Here is a 23,948-nt window from a genome sequence, read left to right as displayed (position 1 = left end):
GTGTTTTTGTCTGTGGCCACACGATCAATTGAAAAGTTTTTTTTTGGGAGTTTTGGCTTGGCATTGAGAACACACACATCCGAAGCATTAGATTAATTCCTCCTCTGCTCCATGCTTACGCTTAGAGGGACATATTTGAAATAGTTTTTTTTTATTTGTATATTTAAATTGCAAGTGATTCATTGCAAGTGTGGATTCATAATATATACAGTAATTCATCCCAAATATTCAACCAAGTCTGGAACTATTTTAGGTGAATACTTTAGGTATATTTATTCACCTGAGCAGAACATTTCTTTACATCCTCTTCCGCTGACAGAAACAAAGCCTCTTCTCCATACAAGCAGTAAATCCCCCTGGCTAATTATTAATGGACGTCAATGATGTCATCGGACCTTGATGATGTCTGCGTTCTTCATTCTTTCCGTGTCCAACTGAACAATATAGTTGTATAGCCCTGCTGTATGTTTTGTGCAGTCATATTTACCTGGGCTTAGCTGTGAACAAGCCCTTTTTGCATATTCAGTGTAAAGAGCCATAACTCCTCCACCGCCAACTCTTGGTCACATAACAACAGGCATTTTTTTTTTTTGGATTGCAAATTAGTTGTATAAAACAATAGAGCAGATGGAAGTGTGTCTGATAGTTACATACATAAGACTTCACACAATCACCCCAAGTGACCAAAACGGCTAGATACAAAAATGTTTTTTTTTCCCACAAATTCCAGCACACTTCTAAAACTTCTTTTTACAAGTTATTTATTTACCAGTTATTTAAAAAAAAAAAAAAAAGTACAATCGTGAAATACATTCTGTAAGGGATAATGTAGAGCGAGGCGGTTGTGTTATAGCGAATACAACCCCGACAGGGTGATCAGGAGTCTTGAATCAGCCTGTTGAACAACCGCCTCGCTCTACATTATCCCACTTATTACATGGCTACTTACTAAATAAATCAATAATTTGACTAATAACTTGACAAAATAGTGATTTAAATCGGAGTTTATTGATTTAAATACAATTGTATTGCTTCCACTAGAGAAAATAGTCCGTTCCGTCTCTACGGTTGGAATCCTACGTCCATAGCAACGTAAAAACTCTGTAATGCAATCCGTCTATTAGCTACTCAACACCACCTTACGGGCTGTGGTAGTAGCCGTATATTTTATGGGGTGCTGCCGTGGTGGACAAATGACCCAGCTGCTGTTTTAATCACTGCAGGAATTGATACAACATTAGCTGACGCGTTGTAGTGAGCTAGCGGGCTAACGGCTGCTCTAATTTACATTAAACTAAACATTTCTGTTGACGGTGAAGTGAGACACGGTGAATGGCTTCTTTGGGAATATTTATGTGGACGTTTATGTCCTCATTCATCTCGTTTCCTTTTTGCAGAACCGCTGCATGTTGACACACCTGTAAGTTAACGTTAAACAAGTTGCAATGTAAGCTAACTAATTAGCGTTGTTGTCCCTACGGCTGTTACTGCGTAGCTAGCGATCGTAGACGGTATAGAAATATACTAGCGATAGACGCTCATCAGATCTGCTGTCATTGCTTGGAGGACAGAAGTTGCTCCACGTTTCCCCACTTTTTGCCACAGCTGATAGGCTAAATTATCCGGACTTCTTTCAGTGGATTGATTGATAGCTGTCCTCCAGAGTGAAGAGAACTGAGTCCATGGCAACGCTCTGCTTTTGCATGACAACGGTGTGTTATCCTTAGCAGCGGTCTGTTATCAAGAAATAACAGACCGCATTCTACATTAGAATTCAAGCAAGCCATGTAATAAACTTAGATATTATTGTAGCTGAACCTGTTCTAAATACAAAAAAAATAATTTGAAAATACTGCTAAAACTACATTTGTTCAAATTGACAACAATATCAGAGCATGCCAAACTCATCTATGTGTCTGAAAATACCCTCAGACCCAAGAAGGCTACACATTTACACACTTGATATGCACCATTTTGTGTCTCTAAACTGTTCTGAATATACTTATTTAGTTGGTCATTTCATTAAAATACTGTATCTAAAAAGCCCTTTGAATTCCAACAATTTGAGTTGAAAGAAACATTGCACAAAGAAACAGATTCATATGCTGCTTTGAAGGTTATTTTTCATGTTACATCATCTCAGTTGATCATTTATTCTGCTCAGTAGAAGAACTGCAGAGTGTGAAGGAAGTGGTGGGTGCAAGAGACTGACCTATAACTCGAACCACACAGGAGCCCAACACCGGCTGCTGAACTCCTCATTGGCTGAATTTAAAACTATTTCAGAGAAAAAGCAGATTTATGTCAATGTGTGCTCATGAGGCTGTGAGGGGTTGGGGAGATGGGGGAGGGTCTGGTAGAGCCCCATATATGTGTGTGTGTTGTGTAGTGGCATGGTGTGGTGTGGTTTGGGTTAAAAGGGTGGAGGCTGGGTGGAGTACTATTGCGTAAGGAATCATTAAGCAGAGGGTGGGTGGGTGTGTGTGTGCGTGTGTGTGTTGACCACACCTCTGTGTCTGCCTCGTACAGAGGGGAGTGGAGTTTCCTGTTCAAAGATAAAAGTCTCCAGGAAGCGGGTCCTCCATTGGGAGCCAAAAAAACACTCACATCCTACTTAATGTGACGTCTTTTGTTTTAACTGCAATTCATTATTATGACTTTTATTTTCTGATTCGTTTGTATCGCCACTGTTAACACACAATGACAAAAGGAAATGAAGATGAAGAACACAACTGTCCCTCACTTAGTCACTTACATAAACCCAAATCTCATTTGCTGTTTCACCATCATGAAGACGCTTTAACTTTCTTAGCTAATTTGACAACACTAAAACACGTTAATACACAGTTTATCCCTTATTCCCTCAACCTCTAAAGGCTGGAGGAACTGCATGGCTGGAGCAATAATTAATATTTCCCTGCAACCTTGATATATAATATTGAATCATCATTTTTGATTGTGCAATGGTCTTAAAAAGAATTTCAGAGACATCCTGAAATAGATGAACGCAGCAACTCTGGACGTTAACACGCTAACGCGATTAGCATCACGACTTCTAGAAACTTCATAAAAAAAATGATACAGTGTTAAAAATGCACACACGTGCATTTACCTTCTGTAGATCGCAGGCTGTGTGAGGATTTCAGACTGGACACTCAGACTGGTGCTGCTCACCAACACGGTGCTCTGGTTGGACAGAAGCTGTAGGCGGGAGACAGAGAGCGTGTCGGGTCTAGCATTCATGTGTGTTGGTGTGTGTATGTGCAAGTTTTTGTTACTTCTCGTGGATGTTTGTGTGTGTGTGTGTGTGTGTGTTTGTGTGTGTGTGTGTTGTCGAGGAGGAATGTTTCATTTGCGGTTTTGAAGTTTCTTTTGTCTATTTCTATGATTTCAACATAGATTTGTTGATCACAGTGTAGCATTAAGCAGGGTGGTTTCCCTCTGGACGCATAGATAGTGAGTTTAGTTTAGTCTTGATTTACACACACACACACACACACACACACACACACACACACACACACACACCTTGTCTCTTTCTCCCATCATTGTTCTTCTTCTATTTTCTTTTTCCAACTCTCCTCTCTCTCTCTCTCTCTCTCTCTCTCTCTCTCTCTCTGCCTCTCTCTCTCTCTCTCACCCTAATAGGATATGTCAGGGGAGTCTCTGCTTCCGCTCGCCCCGTCACCATGGCAACCGCGGCTCTGGCGGGAGTTGCCGAAAAAGCTGTGTAGCCTGACCCCTCCCCTCTCCCTCTTCACTCCTCCTCTTCCTCCTCCACCTTTCCAAACCAGCCTGCCTCTCTCCCTCTCTCCCTCTCTCTCTCTCTCTCTCTTTCTCTACTCTCTCCCTGCCCCCTTCTCTGTCTCTCTCTTTCTAACACGCTGCTTCAGCCAAAGGCAAACACACACACACACACACACACACACACACACACACACACACACACACAAACACTGAATACCTATACCACAGTGAATAGCCCTGTAATCTCTCTCTCTCTCTTTTTCTCTCTTTTTCTCTCTCTCTCTCTCTCTCTCTCACACACACACACACACACACACACACACACACACTCACTCACTCACTCACACTCTCTCTCTCTCTCTCTTATATACACACAAATACACACAAACAAACACACAATGAGGCCCTCTGTGCATGTGTGTGTTTGTGTGTGTGTGTGTGTGTGTGTCACACTGATGAATGCACGTAAACAAGTCAGTTGTCCTCCAGCAAACAGGAGCACTCATGCACAAAGACAGGCCACAACACATACACACACATACACAGTCACATATATGTACACACACTCTATTACTCTCCGTGTGTTTGTGTGTGCGAGTGAGAGAGCATGAGACATGAGAGGTTAGAGGCCTATATGCTGTGCTTTTGCCAGGAGGGCTTTGCTAGCGTGTGTGTGTGTGTGTGTGTGTGTGTGTGTGTGTGTGTGTGTGTGTGTGTGTGTGTGTGTGTGTGTGTGTGTGTGTGTGCGTGCATGCGTGCGTGCATGCCTTTACTTGTGCGTGGAATTGTGTGTTTATGGTTGAGCATTAAATCCATTCTAAAGACACACATTCACAATTTTGGGATGGAGAGAGAGAGAGAGAGAGAGAGAGAGAGAGAGATTGTGTGTGTGGTGGTGGGGGGGCAGTGCAGATATTGGACTGATGCAGCTCCCTCTGCTGGTGCAGGATAATGATGTCATTGTTGGCAGCCCACTTCCACCCAGAGTTGAGCTTCCATAAAAGTATGCAAATAAAGTAAAAAAAATAAATTAAAAAAGAGTTGCGCTTCCAGGAAGTAAAAACAGCTGCTCTGATTAGGACAGGTCTGTTTATTGATACAGTGAATGCAGAAGCTTCTCCTGCTTGTTGAGAGAGTGCTGTAGCTTAAAGCCGCGAGCATGCTTCATCAGAAGTGTTCGTCGGCTGGTCGCATAGCTTCCGACACCCATCCACGACAATCCATCATTCACACTCCCTTCACGCTGTGATTGGCCAGGCAAGCGAAGGTTTAAACTTCTTCCCTGTGCACAACATAACCATTGGCGCGACACTCAATGAGGCGATGACATCATGGCAGAAAAAGAGGCATTGGCGTCCTAAGCACTATTTCCTTGACCTCCATGGAAAATGCCACAACGTCAAGGAAAGATGTGAAGGAGAATTCATAAGGACTTAGGAAAAGACCACCGCAGTGCTCAGAGAATCCAACTGCTCTTAAGGCCTTTTTATAGTTGTGTGTCGAATCGACAGCGCAGGGTCCGGCGTTAAAGCAGACCCCTCTGCGTCTACGCCGGACCCTACGCCGTAGCCTGACGTGCACCTCTCGAAAAATGTAACTACACGTCGCAGCGACGCACGCCGCTCGGCCGTGGCTTGGTAGCGTTGGCATTTCCCCCGACTCATTTCCTGGTTCTCCTTCTCCATAAACAACATGAAATCAAGGAGAGGGTTCACTTTTCCTGTTGCAGATTTCCCACCGTGGTCAGAAAGAACAGGGGAGACACTTTGTTCCTCTCACTATGACTAGAGTTGGTACTCGCTCCAAAGCTAATCGCCGGCACTCTCTAACTTCTCCCTCGCTCTACCACACACTCCCCCCACACACATACATGCGGCTCGACGCACACACCAGCGCACAAGTATAAACATCAGGCCACTTACATAGGCTACGGCGAGAGCTCTGCGTGGAGCCTCCGCACAACTGTAAAATGGCCTTTACACTCGGCTATGTAATTATGTACGTATCATGGCGGCGGATATTGACGCGGGTCTGCTGTGGTGACGCTAAAATGTTCTAAAGATGCTTTACTAAAAGCATTTTAGATACTTTGCCTTGTGCATTCTCAGCGTGTTGTTTCATTCAGGCTATATACAATATTACTTCATTACCGAGGTTGAAATTGAAATAATAAAAAAAAAAAGGAATATACGGTAGGCTACCAGTCACAGAAGTGAAAGGAACTAGTCGCATTAAGAATGGTTGCTCACACTTGCATCCACTCATATTTATCCACATGAATCCCAATTATTATGATTGTATGAAAACAATTGTTAAATGCATGCAAGATGGGAGCATTGTCTGTTTTTGTGAACGGCTTCCTGTTAACAAGTCAATTAGCCTATTCAGCTCTAATATTAGGATGTTAATAAACCAAGTGAAAAATCGGCCAGTGTGGTGAGATCAGTTCACCTGGCTCCAACACAAACAGACTGTTTCCTGAGTTAGGCTGAGGTGCCACGGGTGCCGACGTTGTCTGGAACAACCATTGCTGGTGTTGAAAGTTTCACCGCCAGGATGACTGAGCCAAGGTGTTATAAAAGTGATGATTTTGAGATAATGGATGGGTCAACAGACTCTTCTCAACGGTGGGTTTTGTTTCTTCACCCTCAACGCTATCCACCAGGAGGGAGTTTCCTTTCAGAAGCACAACAGCTGTAATTAGATGTTTTGCCTTCTAATCTTTATTAGAACACCAGTGAATTGCTTGGTTATCAACCCAAGGCTTTGCTCGCTGAAAAGCTTGTTTTTTTTGGACGTTGAATGTGCCTCTTGTCAGTGATAATGTTTTATCCACAGAGCACTGAGAGCCTGCCTTTAGTGTGTGACATTAAATCTGAAAAGGGAGGAAAGGAAACGGTTTGTAGCACTTTGTTAGCGTCCTGAAAGGAGCGCACGCTTCAATTACTGGAGACTTTGAAGAGAGGTTCTTCAGGAATTGCTACATTGTTGATGAGGGATTCTGAGGCGTCAACTGATATCAGGAATGACGGGTCGTGAGCTTTGTCAACCTGATTGACCTGTGCGCTGAATTGAGGTTATAGTCTTCCACCACGTCAGTTACGGTGACATTTTATTAAATATCTTCATTGAAGAGACACAATGAGTGGAGATGCTGCTACACAGGCTTTGACAAGTGTATGAGTTTATGGGGCGTTGCACCACAGACAGGTTTAGCCAAGTTACTAAACTACTTATTTAGAAGTGAAAACAAAGGTGAACAGTAATAACATCCACATTTGATTGTTGCAGAGTTGTCTCGCCCAGGTTGTTGACAGACTTTTTAGTTTGTCCTGAAGCAAAGTGGTCATTTTACAGCATTTTAAAATCAGAAAATGTAAGAGGGACAAGTGATATATGGAATATTTGTGACTTTCTTTTTCTTTTCTTACTTAGCTCCAGCTCTAACTAGAAAGGGTCTACATCCTGGTCTTTCTTCTTAGGCCTTTGTAACTGACAATGTGTTTGTCTTACACCCAGGTCAGACTATAGATCAGGGTTCTTAACAGTGTCAACAGGAAGGATATTTGGCATTCTTTTGTACATTCTTTTGCAATATGACTGCATAAAGCACCTAGACAAGCTCATGTAATACTAATGGCACTCCTAATTGATTTTTATCTTTATTAAAAACAACGGTTTAATAAAGGCCTACTTATTACGGTAGCATAAAACAAGGTGCATAAACTCTTAACCACAACGCTGACATGTCTGGGGGAAACTGAAGTTGCAGTGAACTAATGTATGTGCCATGAGCTACGCAGCTGTAATTAAAACTCAAGTAGAGTTTGTTTTAAGGTTACAAAGTTACTAAGCACCCAGGAAATCAACACTGGCAACTCACTGCCTACGAGAGTCAGCGAGCTGTGCTGGGATCAGCCTGCTAACAGGTGGGTTAATCAGAGAGAGAGAGAGAGAGATAGAGAGGAAAGACTGCAGGATGGGGGCAGGTGGGGTTGCATTGGGGGGTCAGGCTGTAAGGGGTGGAGCTGTGTGCGTGGGGCGGGGCTGCATGCTTCTTGGTTAATATCTCCCCCAGCTGTTGTTTTTGCTCTCGGTCTTTATTATATCGTCCATTATCTGCCTTCACACTCCTGCTCCTCAGGCACACACACACACACACACACACACACACACACACACACACACACACACACACACACACACACAAACAAACATATATACACACACACACACACACACACACACACACACACACACACACACACACACACACACACAAGATCAGGCACAGACACACATGGACACACAAGTAGTGTTGATCACAGATGACATTGACACATTTAACACTCAAATAATACCCAAGGTGCCTCTCTCTTCAGCTCTCTAAAATCTCCTGATCCTTTTCTTCTCTTTACCTCCCACTGTATCCCTCTCTTTTCCCATCCACCCTTCCCCATATAACCGATTCAGTCACAGTATTGTTTGTGTCACCTGTTGACCTATTGATTCCTTTTTGTAGAAAAAAACTGCCTATTAGGCTTCAGTGGAATGCAGTGTTTCTGTGTGAAGATGGTATTCTCCACCAAAGGTCAGTGTAGGTGCAGCAAGGGCAGTGTTACCAAATCTGTTACTGGCACCATCTGGGCAGTAACCTTTGGCCCTTTTCAACCAAATAATTAGGAACTAAAAGTTGTTTTGCATGTACCTGTTTGCATTTCCATGGTATCTGAAGAACTGTGAAGGTTAGGAGTATTTGACTGATGGATGGATTAAAAGGGGAATTCTTTCTTTGACTGTGTGATGTTTGAATGAATGGGAAGGAGACATGCAAAGGTAGAAAGGCTACGAGTTGTAGAGAGAATCCGCTGAGTGAGTTTTGTGATCTTGATACTTGTGATACATTCTTTGCATTCTGACTGATGCTGTGTATGTAGCAGTGATCAAAGCTGCAATTGAAGTGCAGCACTGCAGACTCCACCTAATAGTTGCTGGGCCATTAGAAAGTCCAACCTCAGGAGGAGGGACTACAGCCCATGCACTGAAACTGAATTTGGTTGTTGTGGTTTGTACAGATAAAGGAATGAGTAATCTATTGTATCAACTGTTTGTGGAAACGTTTCTGGGATGGAAAAGAGGGCAGTCTCATAGGAAACAGACTGCAATGCTATATGGGAAATTTGTATCTTTAAAATGTCATTTCTTAATGGCAATTTATTTACAGAAGCTGTTGCTGTTGACCCCACGTGTAACCTGTCTGTCAAAGGTGTGTTGATTGGTCCTTCAAAGCTGCCATATTTAGCATTACCTGTTAACCCTGTGTTAAACTGGCACAGGCACACAACAAAGAACCCAAACGCTCGGTGACGCAGTGACTCATTCAGTCAGTTTGTGTCTGCTGTTATTCTGATACGACTAAATTTGGAGAAAACGGATAAAATAAAAGCTGCTCTTCTCTTTTATGACATTATGAATGCTCCAGCTCCACTGGCACTCACATGCTCTGGATATTGTGCCATAATAATACACACTGTACAATGTAAATAGCCCTCTGGGGGCCACATAAGGTTACTGATAACAGAGCTGCTTTGCTTCCATAAATCACTCAATAATCTATTCGTAGACTTGCATTGCCGGACCTATCGGAGTGTGAGTACAACACGATAAAAGTCCTCTGGACATATTACATATCCATCTTTTTCTCTGCCCGGCTTTCTCACCACTGCAGTCACAGCTGCTACCCGCTTCCATTCATGTTAGAGATCACATGAATTAATTGCAAGGCGAAGACTGAGAAGTGCAGGCGGGAGAACGGAGCTCCACTGCAACACGTCTAGCTCAGGGAGTTCTTTTTCTCCATGTTGCATTCAGACACGTTGAGTTTATTGTTTTAGGGTGCCCTGGCAGATTGTTGTGATTGTTTCAGAGACAGTTATTTTATGGCCCTTTTGTCTGAACCACAAACAATGCAAATTTGACTTTACTAGGGCAAGTGAAAGGTAAGGATATGCTTTCAAGTGAAGTTCAGTTTCTTGCCTTTGTGTGGAAACGGAGACAACACAGAGACAGAGGGTCTTTGTGTTGAGATTGGTGAGGATTGGTGGGTCTTTTTTTTATAGAGAAAGGGCACAGTATACTTGTATCAGAAAGTGTCTCCCTTTCCATAATTTTTTTCTTCCTTATTCTTTCTCTCAGATCACAGAGCTCCAGAGTCCAGTGAGGTTTTTCTTTTTTTTTCTCCTCTCAGCCTCTTCTTTTGGGGATTTTGCAAAGAGTTGTGGGTTTAATCTGAGCAACCGTGAAAAGAGGAAACGAGGAGAGGGGGAAAAAAAAAAACCAGAAGAGAATGGAGAAATACGAGAGGGAGTGGGTGGAAATGAAGCCAACGAGGGATGAGAGGCTGAGGTGGGAAGAACATAGGGTGTGGTTGCTGCAACGACTGGAGAGATGATGGAGGGGGAGGCGGGGGTGTGGGAGAGAAAGGTGAAGGGGGTGTGGTCGTGAGAGTGCGAGAGAGAGTGAGAGAAAAAAATATATAGAGAGGAGAAGAAGGAGGTGGGGGTGAAGTGATGGAAAGATGAACCGACTGGGAGGGAAAGGGAAGGGAGTTGGTGGTGGGTGGGGAACGAGTGGAAAACATGGAGTCAGCTGATAGCTCCCAGTTTCCATGACAACGCTAGGCCTTTCCCACCCACTCTCTCTCTCACTCTCGTCTCCTTCTCTTTTCTCTGCCTCATCCATTCCCTCACTTCTTTCACACTTCATTTTCTTTTTGTGTGTGTGACTGTCTCTATAATCACGTTACGGCCCCGCTTCCTTTGGCTTGCTAATCCTCCTTTTTTCTGTCCTCCCTCATCTCCTCTCACGAACTTTCCTTTTCTTTCCGATTTGCCGATTATCGAGCTCCTGAAATTCTTCCTTACCTCAGCCAAGTTTGGTGCAGGTTGCATCTCTCCTTGTATTTTGTTAGGTGTTGTCAAAGATAAGTTTAAAACAGCGGTTAGAAGCACAATTCCGAGTGTTCTTGGAAACACGATCAAGGAGAATTTCGTAAGTGGTTCCTCCTTGTGCGCATTATACTGTATGTCAGAATAATGAAACCTTGACTAAAAAAAGAGGGGTCAGTTGTTCACCGACATATATACGCAAGTCTCTTTTTTCCTTCACTCCTAGAAAATTTGAAAAGACACCAAATGGTTGTCTGGAATGCCAATAAACATAATGCATTTGACCTGTAGCGACCTGTTATGCAAAAAAAAAAAGAGAAGCCAAACCTCCGTTATGCTCCTTTAATGGTGGTTATTTGCATATGTAACGTGTTCTGTTAGTTGACGTTAGTTGAGATAGTTGACTGCAGGATGGTGTTTACCAACCTAATAGTATTTGCGCCTTGGTCCACCGTCACACAGCCCTGCCTCCAGCCGAACTGTGTGACCCGATAAAGGGCGTAGCGGAGACCCCACCCTCTCGTCCTCACCCAGAGCCGAGCTATGCTCAGCTGAACTGGAAGGAGGCCAACTCCTGGACTGGAGGCTCGATGCTGCTCCCTCACTCACTCCATTTCGCCTGTCTCACTTTTCACTTGTCCCCTTTTTTTACTCTCTCTCTTAATCAGTACCAGTCTCTCTCTATACCCGTCCAGCCCTTCTCTCTCTGTAACTCTCACTTTCTCCTCCACCTCCCCCCCACAGTCCCACACAGCAGCCATTGTTTCCTGCGCTCTCGAGCTAAATGGCAGCAGGGCCCTGGGTGGCTGTAGAGGCGAGTGGGGTGCTCCCTTCCTCCCAGGAGGCCGAGAAAAACTAGGGCGTGATATGAGAAAGCCCGATGCAAGTTACATAAATGTATCGATCATTACGTTACATGTCATTTAGCTGACGCTTTTATCCAAAGCGACTTACAATTGCTATATATGTCAGAGGTTGCACGCCTCTGGAGCAACTAGGGGTTAAGTGTCTTGCTCAGGGACACATTGGTTGATGTATTGCAGTGGGAATTGAACCTGGATCTCCCACACCAAAGGCATGTGTCATATCCACTGCGCCATCACCACCCACCACCCTGATCGAGGATAGAGCAGTTCCTCAAAGCAAACTCTGCGAGCAAACCTAGTCAGTGTTAACAGATTGAGAAATGAGTTCAGAGATCTTCAGTTCAAAGATATACAGCGTGTGGTTTAGCTGGTCTCAAAAGTATTTTTCCTCACAGGACATTCTCAAAGTTTTCTTTTAATGATATCCTTTCCCTGGCCGTTAGCAGCACATGACGCAGAGGTGGATGCTCTCTGAACGTTTTAATTGTACCTTTTGACTTTCTATCTAAAGAACCAGATATTTCCTAAAGCTGATGGTACTGATGGTTTCTAGTCAATCCAGGGGTCAACACTGTCTGTGTAGAAAATGAATGTGACTTTACTTCTGGAACCCTGGGCATCTGAAATAACGTTCTCCTATTATATCATTTATATGAATGTGTTAGCATTACGTCCATTGTGACTGGGTATCAGGCAGAGGCAGGTGTTTTCAAAAACCTTCGCTGCCGTGTTTCCCTTGTCGGTGTGTCTCCATCTAAATTAGATAAAAGTAATAAAAAAAAATTCTGTTTTGTTGAATTGTGTGGGCTGCTGGCTTTTCAAACAATAAAGCAGCATGTGTCAGCATTTTTTGGCATGCTTCACTTAGCTGTGATTACATCAGTCTAATTAATAGGCCTAAATCGGTCCAATTAATATATCAGTTTACCAATGAAATTAGTCCTATGTTTTCATTTAGAAAGAGAAAGTCTGATTGAGTTGGTGAGGATGTGTGTTGACTCAGCGAAGTTTAGGAGTCAGTATGTAAAACGTTGGAATAAGGAGTTACCAACCAGTTGATTGATCAGCAGGGGTTATTATAATGATGTAAATTTTCTATCCTGAAATATATATTTCTTAGGTTGATGAAACTGATATTTTGTGTATTTCAATGACCATTTTCTTGACCGGAAAGAAAATGACAAACATTCAAATGCCATCCCAAGTACAATCAGCTTTCTAAACGTCTCTAATTCTCCTCTACTTACTCTAGCAGGCAGATGTAGGTGACGACTGCTCCCAGCCAACAGACCTGAAGGTGAAGATGGAGCCAGTTTGCAAGACAGAGCCCTCTTCGCCTCAGCCGTGCCGCGCCGAGGACCAGACCGAACCCGTTGACCTGTCGCTCAACAAGCCCCGCTCCTCTACGCTCCCTGCTTCTACGACAAGCATCACAGTCAACCCTGCACCCAGCGGTGCCATGACCCAAACCCACCTCTCAGCTACACCCGTCTCCACTTCAGTACAGTCGATAGGCTCCATGGTAACTACAACTTCCCACCTCATCCACTGCTACATTGAAGCTCTTGAACAGTGTACACAGGACTGTTAGAGTGACCGATCATATTCCCCGCTCCTCTTGCCCTTCTAGGTCCTCTCTCCAGGCTCCATCTTGGCCACTCAGGGCGCCGGGGGCCAGCAGATCCTCCACGTCATCCATACAATCCCCTCGGTCACCATGCCCAGCAAAGTGGGCCAGCTCCAGACCATCCCTGTGGTGGTGCAGTCGCTGCCTGTTGTCTACACCACCATGTCTACTGACGGCGTCGCCACAGCAGCCATTACAGTGCCGCTCATAGGCAGCGATGGGCGCTCAGAAGGATCTGGTGAGTGGTACAATGAAAACATCTAGTAAGATACCATACTGGACAGTGGTATTACTTATACTACCGCACTGTGACAGAGGATTTTACTTATATTACCTAATCCAAACAATGCTGACAGTGTGCGGTCCGTCAAAACAGCCTCCTCCATTATTTTCTATATAAATAACACAAGCAGAGAGTCATGTACTGTGACGAAAAAGGCCACTGTCTTCAAACTTTCTCCCACGACTGGCCACTTTACCTTAACATCTTTTCTTGTCGAGTGATGACACATCTTCCTCTGCGACCCGCAGTTCCAGCTATTTAAAGATGGTTAATAGAAAATACATCTTTCAGTGAGGCAGAGCTGGAGAGGTTAACTCTTCAGGTAAACAATCATCAGAAACAATGTAAACGAGTTGTGCATCCAGGACATACCTTCAGCCTTCCTTTATAGGTTATATATGTTGTGTCCTTGATGTGCTGCATGTTGGTGCCTCCATTATTACATCAAGTGATTGGCTTCCAGTACTACTTCCACTGCTACTATTGATGCTACTACTACTACAATTACTGCCAGTGCTACTAATTAAAAACTGATGATTCCTTAAGTACTTCTGTGTTGCTGCCTCAGTTTACCATTTAGGCAAATATGACCACTGAAAACCATAGCATCAGACACTGGGTAGGAAAGTGTTTAAAGTCCTAATGAAAGATTTTTTCCTTTAATGTCACTCGTATTTACAGTGTATTGAAACAGGATGTTGTGAAGGAACATTGCACAGGGAGTCGTTTAGCATTCTGCAAAGCAATATCAGCAAGGAAAAGGAGGCAATTTGAGATAGTTGTTAGATTACTACACCTCCCCTCTCTTTCATTTCATTTTTTCGTCTATCTATGGTTGTGTCATTAACTGGGAGCTCTCGCTCTCAGAGGAGTACAGTGCGTCTCTCAAGGGAGATGGTGTGTATTTGTGGTTTGCGATATGTTAGACTTGCCATCTGTCTCTCTTTGTCATTCTGGAAGCTCCACATATGTGCCAGATTATTCCTATTCCCACTTAAATGAGGTAACAAGTGGACATCTTACATATGTTGTAGAAAAATTTTCCTGACTATCTAATAATCATCATTGTCATTTTCTAACTTGTACCCAAGTTTTTACTCTGACAAGTTCTGCTTCTCAAATGTCCTGACCTTTCTCTGACACATAAACCAGTGTGTGAAAAGGTGATCAATACTGAAGAACCAGTGATAAAGAAGGGGTGTCATGCTGTCATCATGTCAGCCGCTCAATCAGGAGCGTCTTAAACACTCCAATGCAGGCGATTTGCGTTAAGCAACGACCAACGGAGAGGTTAAGGCGGTGTAATCCATCCCTGAGTAAACACGAGGGCAAGCTCGACATTTACTCAGGCAAGCTGGCAAAACTGGCCGCCACCCCTTTGACAAACTGCAGTCTGTAAGGTCACTTTAGTTCTCCTTGGATTTCTAATCCAAACGAGTGCCTCGGCCTCAACTCAGGAATGTAAACGAGGGAGACAGTGACTCAGAAATGTCTAGAAGAATCTCCAACGCACACACGCTGGCCTGAAGATGCTCTCACACCGTTTTACTTCATCAGCATGTTCCCCACTAGGTCTGTGGGAGGATAAAATATATATATATATATACTGTAGAGTGGCACAAGAATCTATAAAATCTTACCAAAGATCCTGTATGTTACAGGTTTATTGTATGGAATTGCTTTCAATTACCATTAGTACCGCCCAAGATGATTGTGATTGGTTTAAAGAAATGCCAATAAACTAGTGTGTGGACTAGCCAGACCCTCCTCCACAGCGCTTTGGAGGAAGATCTGGCAATGCGCGACTATAGAGACAGTAAAAGAGCAATTTCTTTATTTGACAAAATAAAGTGCTCTCCCCTTCTCCTTCTCTCCCCCCCCAGCAACTACATCACATTAATAGAGTATATTTATACCATTTCATTATTTTAAAGCTGTGTTTGGAGACACGCTCGTTTCAGTGGCTGTAAATGTCAGCAAGTGGTAACAATAATCCCTGGTACTGAAGAGTGACTAAATAGCAGGCTATGGTTTCACCGTGTTACACCTGTAACCACACCTAACAGTGATGCCGCGGTGTGCTAACACACCCTGGACTTCCACGTCACTGTTTTAGGTCAACAAAAATAAGATTGTCAACTACTGTTGAGTTGCTCTTTGAAAGGATATTCCAGTTTACAACTTTGGCTTTCTTTTTATAGACTAACGAAAGCACTTTATTTAGGGGTAATAAAAGTGAGTAAGTTGGTTGTAAACTGATGGATGTTTACAATGGACAGTTTGGGTAATAATTTGACTTTTTACTTTTGAATTCTTTTTGGTCATGTTGTTGTGCTCCCAGATCTCAGAAGCCGTTTTTTACATATAAAGTCCGGACAATGTCCGCAGAATAAGGTCCGGACATCGTCCAAAGTTGCCCTTTCTCACATGTAGCACACAACAGGAGATTGTCCATTTTAGACGTGTTCTTACTTACTGGAGATACTCCGTTTGGTTTAGGTGAGGGGTGGTGCCTGGGTAGAGCTTGCAGGACATGAGGTGGATTACACCACGGTCATGTAGCTGATTTGTAATTTGGTAATAAATAATCAAGTCTCTAGCCGTTGCTTCGTTTTTGTTTGACGATTTTGGCATCTGACCTTAACGAAAGTAGTTCCCGAATCTAGTTGTCTCTCCAGTTAGACCGTCGTTGTGTTAATCACCCTCGGATGCTTCGCACAAGCCGCTAGAAACGCCATCAACACGCCCACTCACTTGCTGTGAACTTTCAATGGGACATTACTTGGACTGTACTGGGGAGCTGGCAGGGTAAATTCCGTTTGATGTCCAATCCAACCTATGCGGCCATTTGTGTTCTCACATACAGCTCCGCCAGGTAATGTCTAGATAAGGCTTGCAGTGCATGTGGGACAAGAATATGATCTCACACATACAGTAGCTAACAGTTAGCACAATTATTGTTGACTCCGTTTCCTCAGCGGGATCATTCAATTGTCCCCTATACTAAAATCAAATATCATCTAGGGCTAAGTGGATTCTAAACGTTCAGTTGCCGTCTTTTCTTGAGCCCATATTGCAATTCTGCTTTGTTGGTGCATTTCATAGCCCAGGAGTGTTGTGCAACACTGAAAAGAGAAACAGAAACAAAGAGCATGATGAGGGTAGTAAGTGAGGGGGAGAAGGAGACAGGAACTTTGATATTCTCTGTTTGTTCCTGTACCTGATAAGCGAAAAAGCAGGAAGCAGCTGACATTTACTGTTCATGATGTGTTGTGTGGGAGGAAAAGGAGGACGTTGGGGTGGATAGGTAGACACCGATGGTAGAAGGGAGTGAGACTGGGTGGGTGAGGTCGAGGTGGGGGTGAGGAAGGATGAGGAGGAGAGGGCGCAGGGGTCGAGAGGAGAGGAGATGGGCTGTTTTGCCTATGAAAAAGGAAAGCTGCAATGGTGAAGGGGTGGGGGTGGCTTAATTGTTGCCAGACAAAGAACCCTTCTTTTGGTGTGTGACCCTCTCCATACCAACACACACACACACACACACACACACACACACACACACACACACACACACACACACAGTTACTCCACCCAAATTCCTTGTGTCACCCCCCCCCAGCTCTCTCCAGGCTCGCTGGACTTTAAACGGTATAGCTCTGCCACATTCCTGCAGATAGATGGGAGGGGAGGAGGAGGCGTACTTTTGTTTTCATTCATTATGTTTTCTGACCAAATAATTAACCATCACAGTCCGAATTTAATGCATAAATTATTCTTTGTTTGCTTATGTCGAGTTTTCCGCTTTGGTAATGTTGTTTCTGATAAGCAGCAGCCTGTGAAGTTGTCAAATTTTGAATTCAGGGAAAAGAAAAGAGGGAATGATTAAGGAGAGAGAGACACTGGCTGACACACACACACACACAGAGAGAGAGAGAGAGAGAGAGAGAGAGAGAGAGAGAGAGAGAGAGAGAGAGAGGTAATGTACCAATAGGCTGACTTTATTCTGCAGACATGTCCTTTCTCACATGTAGCACACAACAGGATATTGTCCATGTCAGACACGTTCTCAGAGGGGTGGTGCTGGGTAGAGCGTGCAGTAGAGGTGTGAATCTTCACTGATCTCCCGATTTCGATTATGATCATCATGTCAGCGATTCAATTCGATTCGATATCTCGATGCATCACGATGTGTCAAATACATTTTTCTATTAAAGCCATGTACGATATTTCATATAATTCACAGCTTTTCAAGCTTCAAAAACAAAACATTCTGCAGTGCTCTAATACTAAATAAATTGGATACATAAAACTACAGCACTGAGCACATGGCACTTCCTGAATGCGCAAAACATAACAGAATATGTAAACAGAAATGTTGTTAGGCCTACATTAAATTGTAAACAGATAGACATTTAGTCATAAATAACCGAGTCTCTTGGTGTTCCTTTAATTTGTCTGACAATTTCTGCGTTAGCCCATACAGGCAGAAGATCCCGGATCTCGTCCTCTCTCCAGTTAGACATTTTCGTTTGCGTCTTAGTGTAAATCACTGTTCTTCTTCTCCACCCTCGGATGTTTGCATTCTTCCAGTTTCGCGCCAGCCACATGATAGAAATGTCATGAACAGGCCCACTTGCTCACTGTTAATTCTCCGGACAATGAGCTGCTCTATTCACACACAGGCTTTATCAGACATTTCACAGACATTGTTCACGGGAGCTGGCAGGGTAAAGTCTGTTTAATGTCCGGTCCAACTGATTGAGACATTTGCATTCTCACATACAGCTCCTCCAGGTAACGTCTAGATATGTTCAGGGTTGCAATGCATGTCGGAAAGTTGAAATGAAAACGGTAATAATTAATCATCGTATTATTATATACGTAGATCAATACACATCCAGAATCCAGAAACAGACGCTATGTCAGGAATGTAAATGAAAAACAACACAATATAAGTTCGATATTATACAGTACATAGTGACACAGCATGATGTAGAACAAAAATGGGTTGTACACCCAGAGCAGGAAGTTTCACCTCATAAGTAATATTACAGTACAACAATTAAAGCACTTAAAAACACTACGGCAGAGATTGGTCTTCTAAATAGGGTAATCTCACACTAAGAGAGCTGACTTTCCAGAAACAACAGGCCATAATAGCTGAAGTGGACAGCATTCAACAGAAAGACCACAACCTAAAATCTTCCTCGGTGCAACCCAGAATGTGTTAGTATTTCTAACAAAACTAGAGGAAAACCAGGCTTCTGATAGCCTCGAGAGATTTGTCTTTCACTTAATTGCTAATTAGCATTTGTCTATAAATTCTGCAGAATATTTTCATTAACATCTGTTCGCCTTGTCTTCCTCCTGCTTTGATATTGTAAAAAGGTTGTTGAAATAATGGGAGAGAAAGAAAGAAAGACTAGTCGGACTCGCAATACTTTTTCTGTTAACCGAAAGTGAACAAAAAATCATGTTAAGAATTTCTGAGAAAGACATGCAGAGAATTACAGCATGGGGCCACAATTGTGAGCCATCAATTCTGCAGCCTTGCAGACCACACCTACACACACCTACACACACACACACACACACACACACACACACACACACACACACACACACACACACACACACACACACACACACACACACACACACACACACACACACACACACACAGCTTCGTCTTGCTAAATTGCTGGAATCCAAGCATTTCTGTTAAGAAGTGATTAACTCCTTGCTGTTCTTTTCTCTCTGTTTCCCTCCCTCCTCTTCTTTCTCTATTCTCTACTTCTGCTTCTTCCATTTCCTAATATCATTCACTGATTTATCTCTTTCTCTGGGCCTCTCATGCGATTCAAACCATTGTTTCCCTCTTTCGGTTCATCCTTCTGTCTTTATTATCCCATCGTGTCCTTCCTGCAGTTCGTATTAAGCCAGGTTCGACATCACCAGTGGAGTATCAGAGTGACAGCGATGCGGAGAGCGGTACAGAGTCTGGATCGGCCTCCCTCAGTGCCCAGAGCCTCGACGCCGGGTGAGTCCAGCCACAGATGGACACAGCAGACTACATTCCGGCACACTTTCAAATTTCCCCACACCTGTGTCATTTCATGCACAATAATTAAATATCAAGACAGAAAGAGGTACATTCTGGAAAAAAATGGAATGGAATCACATATGCACATATTTGTGGTAAAAATGTGTCTCAGACCTGGGCATCTGTGTGACTGTTCTGCTCAGAGTGATGGTGGGGGTAGAGCAGTGATGAGATAAAGGCACACTGTGTTATTGACCACTAGCGGTGCTGTGGAGCACTGTTTTGATGAGCAGGTCTCTGTTTTGTTAGCTCTTGTTCTCTACCAGCATGTGCATGAACATGTAGGCAATATGCAATCCAGATTGCTGCAAATGCAAAGGATGGAAATGCAAATGTGTAGCTGGTTGTAGACCTACATTGATCTTAGTAGAGTTACACAGATTTGTGAATTTACAGCTGTATCCATCACTTTAATGCAGTTCCACACATGGGCAGAAAGTGGCAGTAACATGATGTATACAGTAGCAGTAGATCCTTAAAAGAACAGAAAAAGAAGACTGCCAGTTGTTGTAACCGAAACAGGGTTTGACAAAAAAAAGCAGCCTTGCAGGGTACGCATTAAACATTCAGCATTTTGGGAAATATGCTTAATTGCCTTCATTCCAAGAAGGAAATAAGATTTGTTTTAAATCATCTAACAACACCTCTAAAGTTGACTAATTAACACAACAAATTTTCTTTGTTTAACGCGTGCAAAAACAGAAATTTCAAAATGACAGTTTGTGGTTTTTAGAAGAAGTAATGTGTTGGATTGATTTCATTAAGCAACACAGTTTATCTATTCGCCCAGCACTTTTGTGCAGCATCTCTAGCAGCGGTTGCCTTCTTCTTACTTCAGGATGCTGCTCACAGCCCGGCTGTTGTTTGCCAAGAGATAGTTCCAGTGCATAATGTTACATTTCTGTTTCTGCACGGATTTAATGTTAAGTAGTAAGCTTCTAGTAGATGTAATTTGGAGCCAAGTCAGCTACTTCCACCTGTTTCCAGTCTTCATGCTAAGCTAAGCCAACACTTCCCGACTCCAGCTGTGTAAGCAAGGCAAAGACATGAGAGTGGTATCACATTTCTCTTCTCAAGCAGATAAGCAAATTTCCCAAAAATTTGAACTATTCCAAAAATGTTGCTTGCTTGGAAGAAAACACTACAGTTGGAGCTGGATACGGCGTGTACTGTCAGTGGTACAGCTATGGTCCATAATAAATCAGACGTCTGTAAAACTGTTGACAGGACATTAATACCATTAACCATGCGTGATGTCATCTCAGAGTAAAGTCCATGATAGGAGTCGACAGGGTCAGCGAGAGAGGCACTAATGCGCAGCAGGGTTTATGGGAAATGCGGTCTTTGTGTGGATCACCTCCCTCCCATGCAGTCTCCTGACTAATTACATTACTGCAGCGCTGCCATGACTGGACACTTGTATAACCTTATATAACCCTCTATACAGGAGAACACACTGCAGACGGCCTGGCTGTATCACAGGGAGACTGTGACTTGTTACTTGTAGGTTACTTGTAATCTAATGATCAAGGCTGCAGAGTGAATGTTAGTGTGCCAGCGAAGGTTCTTACAAGTACAGTAAAACTGTGTGTGTGTGTGTGTGTGTGTGTGTGTGTGTGTGTGTGTGTGTGTGTGTGTGTGTGTGTGTGTGTGTGTTTATTAGTAAGTCAGGATAGAGCTACTTCCACACCCAAAGGCGAGGCCATCTCACTGTAACTGAAATTAAGGGTGTGGATGTCAACGGTTAGCTTAGTGCTGTAATCTGCTGTTTGTGTGTGTGTGTGTGTGTGTCTCTGTCTATATGTCAGTCTGTCAAAGTGAACAAGGGCGTTTGTTGGTATTTGTGTTTTTGTTTTTGTGATGAAGTGTGTCTGTGTTTACGTATGTGCGTGCGTTTGTTTGTGTGTGTGTGTGTGTGTGTGTGTGCGTGCGTTTGTGTGTGTGTGTGTGTGTGTTTGCTTGTTGCTGGGCAGGGCTGTCCCAGAGCTGGGGTGTAAACAAGGTTTCGTAATGCTGTTAGCCGTCAAACCTCCTAGGGAGAGAGACAGAGAGGCTTTGTATTTTTTCAAACCAACTTTATTGACATCATGATTATCAAATGAACATCAAAAACATAGTTAACTCAGAATATCACAATACAAACAACTCCATCATTGACATCAGAATATAAATGTACGAGGGAGAGAGGCAGAAGGAGAATGAAATAAAGAGAAAAAAGTGGATGGATTTAGTTTTTTTGTAGATATGAGAAAAGAACTGAATAAAAAATGAAAAGTTTAGAAGATTTGAAAGAAATAAACGAGAGAGAGAGAGAGAGAGAGAGAGAGAGAGAGAGAGAGAGAGAGAGAGAGAGAGAGAGAGAGAGAGAGAGAGAGAGAGAGAGAGAGAGAGAGAGAGAGAGAGAGAGAGAGAGAGAGAGAGAGAGAGAGAGAAATGCTGAAGTGGAAGCTGTTCTGCAGCTGTGTTAAACGCAGTATGACCCTCTGATGCCCCCAGTGGCCTTAATGTCTCTTTATAAATGAACCTGAACCGGATGACACAGGCTTTTCTGGTGTGTAATGAAGAAACACATCATTGCACAGTATAGTCATGTGAAGTTGTTACATACAATAAACCTGGAATGTCTTTCATGATTGTTGAATTTTGATGTATGTATGAATGTTGTCAGGTCATACAGTGTAAAAGTTGTATTATGTCAAGGCCATATCAACATAGTATGAACTACAATGACACAATGATGGCCATGGCAGGTAAGAAGTGCACTGTAAATTAATTAAACAAAGGTAAAAAAAAAAAAAAATTTACTTGAACATAGATAAAGAGTTTGGATAGTAATTTGCACATATGTTATTTTCTTACTAGAGCCAGACTGGTTAGAGATTTGTAAGACCAATAACAGTATCACAATTTGAAATCTGACAACAAAATCTTGGCCGATAAACACATACCATAATAATTATGCTAATAAAAACTGTATTTATAAACCACTTTTCAAAACAAAGTTACAAAGTGCTTTACATGGTTGAACCAGGATTTAAACATTTCAGGACTTCAGGCAAATCAAATCAGACAATTCCTTTCTTATTTTCTTAATTTTCCTTTCTCAGGTCGGTTATGGACTTAGAGCCTGTCGATCCAGATTCGCCAGACATCAAGAGGAGGCGGATCCACATGTGTGACTATGAAGGCTGTAAAAAAGTTTACACCAAGAGTTCCCACCTCAAAGCCCACAGGAGGATACACACAGGTGAGACCTGAGCAAAACAAGCACCAATAACACGACAACGTCTATCCAGGTTTAAGGAGCAGTTCACCCCAAAATGAAAACATTATTATCTACTGACCACCAATCACAGAGTGTGTATAGTTAGGGCTGGGCAATATATCGATCTTATATCGATATTGTGATATGAGACTAGATATCGTCTTAGATTTTGGATATTGTAATATGGCATAAGTGTTGTCTTTTCCTGATTTTACAGCCTGCATTACAGTAAAGTTATGTCATTTTCTGAACTTACCAGACTGTTCTAGCTGTACCATACATATACGTTTTTTTCCAAACCTGTACATCATTTTTTTTTAAAGACAATGCTTCATTTTTATACTTAGCAGGTCCTACTAATCCCAAATAGCTAGGAGAAATTAAAAATACATACCAAACAAAAAGTTGGGTCTCAGGAGGACATAAGCAGATGTGAGTGGTTCATCCCAGCTTCCCTCTTCCCTCCCATCCCTATGTTGCTTCCTCCCTTCCTTTCCTCTCTCCTAACTCTTCTACTTGTGTCCTGCTTCCTCCAGGAGAGAAGCCCTACCACTGTACCTGGGAGGGCTGCACCTGGCGCTTCGCCCGCTCCGACGAGCTGACTCGACATTTCCGCAAGCACACCGGAATCAAACCATTCCGCTGCACCGAGTGCGACCGCTCCTTTTCCCGGTCCGACCACCTGTCCCTTCACCGCCGCCGCCACGTCATGATGTGAACTCTGACCCCCCCCACCCACAGCTCCCCATCAAACTCCCCTACATACCAACCTCTTACCCCTTGACAAAGTCCCTCACAGCACATCTTGTACCAGAGCCCCCCGCCCACCCCACATAAACCTCACCTCTGCTACCCCCTCGCCCCCCACATCAGGATTTTAATCAGCAGATTAAAAAAGACACTGTACCTCATTTCTCCTCCTCCTCGTTATTTTGAAAACACAGGAACATCAGGAATGTGTCTGTGCATTTGTGTGTGTGCAAAGTGGAGGTTAGGGGATTTTTGCTGTGTGTTTCAACACATCATCATCATCATCATCATCATCATCATCATCATCACCGTCCACCCAACAGCCCTCGCATCCCATAACGGTCCCCTCTCTACCATCCTCCA

The 23,948-nt window shown here is 43.2% G+C and overlaps 1 protein-coding gene across 2 annotated transcripts in view; it reads left to right on the top strand.

Annotated features, from left to right (window-relative positions):
- Positions 1-23,599, top strand: part of klf8 (Kruppel like factor 8) — a 62,143-nt gene extending 38,544 nt beyond the window's left edge. Inside the window, exons 3-7 of one of the 2 annotated variants that reach the window (XM_028595611.1) lie at positions 12,816-13,082; positions 13,191-13,425; positions 19,396-19,507; positions 22,678-22,817; positions 23,372-23,599. In XM_028595611.1, the coding sequence (XP_028451412.1) occupies positions 12,816-13,082; positions 13,191-13,425; positions 19,396-19,507; positions 22,678-22,817; positions 23,372-23,553 (936 nt within the window). In that variant the 3' untranslated portion in view covers positions 23,554-23,599. Of the gene's footprint in view, positions 1-12,812; positions 13,083-13,190; positions 13,426-19,395; positions 19,508-22,677; positions 22,818-23,371 lie in introns of both variants that reach the window. The other variant, XM_028595610.1, reaches the window with a different exon arrangement.
- The last annotated feature ends 349 nt before the right edge of the window (positions 23,600-23,948 follow it).

The sequence above is a fragment of the Perca flavescens genome, chromosome 13 (assembly GCF_004354835.1).
Source record: "Perca flavescens isolate YP-PL-M2 chromosome 13, PFLA_1.0, whole genome shotgun sequence".
In the NCBI taxonomy this organism is placed as follows: Eukaryota; Metazoa; Chordata; class Actinopteri; order Perciformes; family Percidae; genus Perca; species Perca flavescens.
This window is presented reverse-complemented; position numbering and strand designations above follow the sequence as displayed.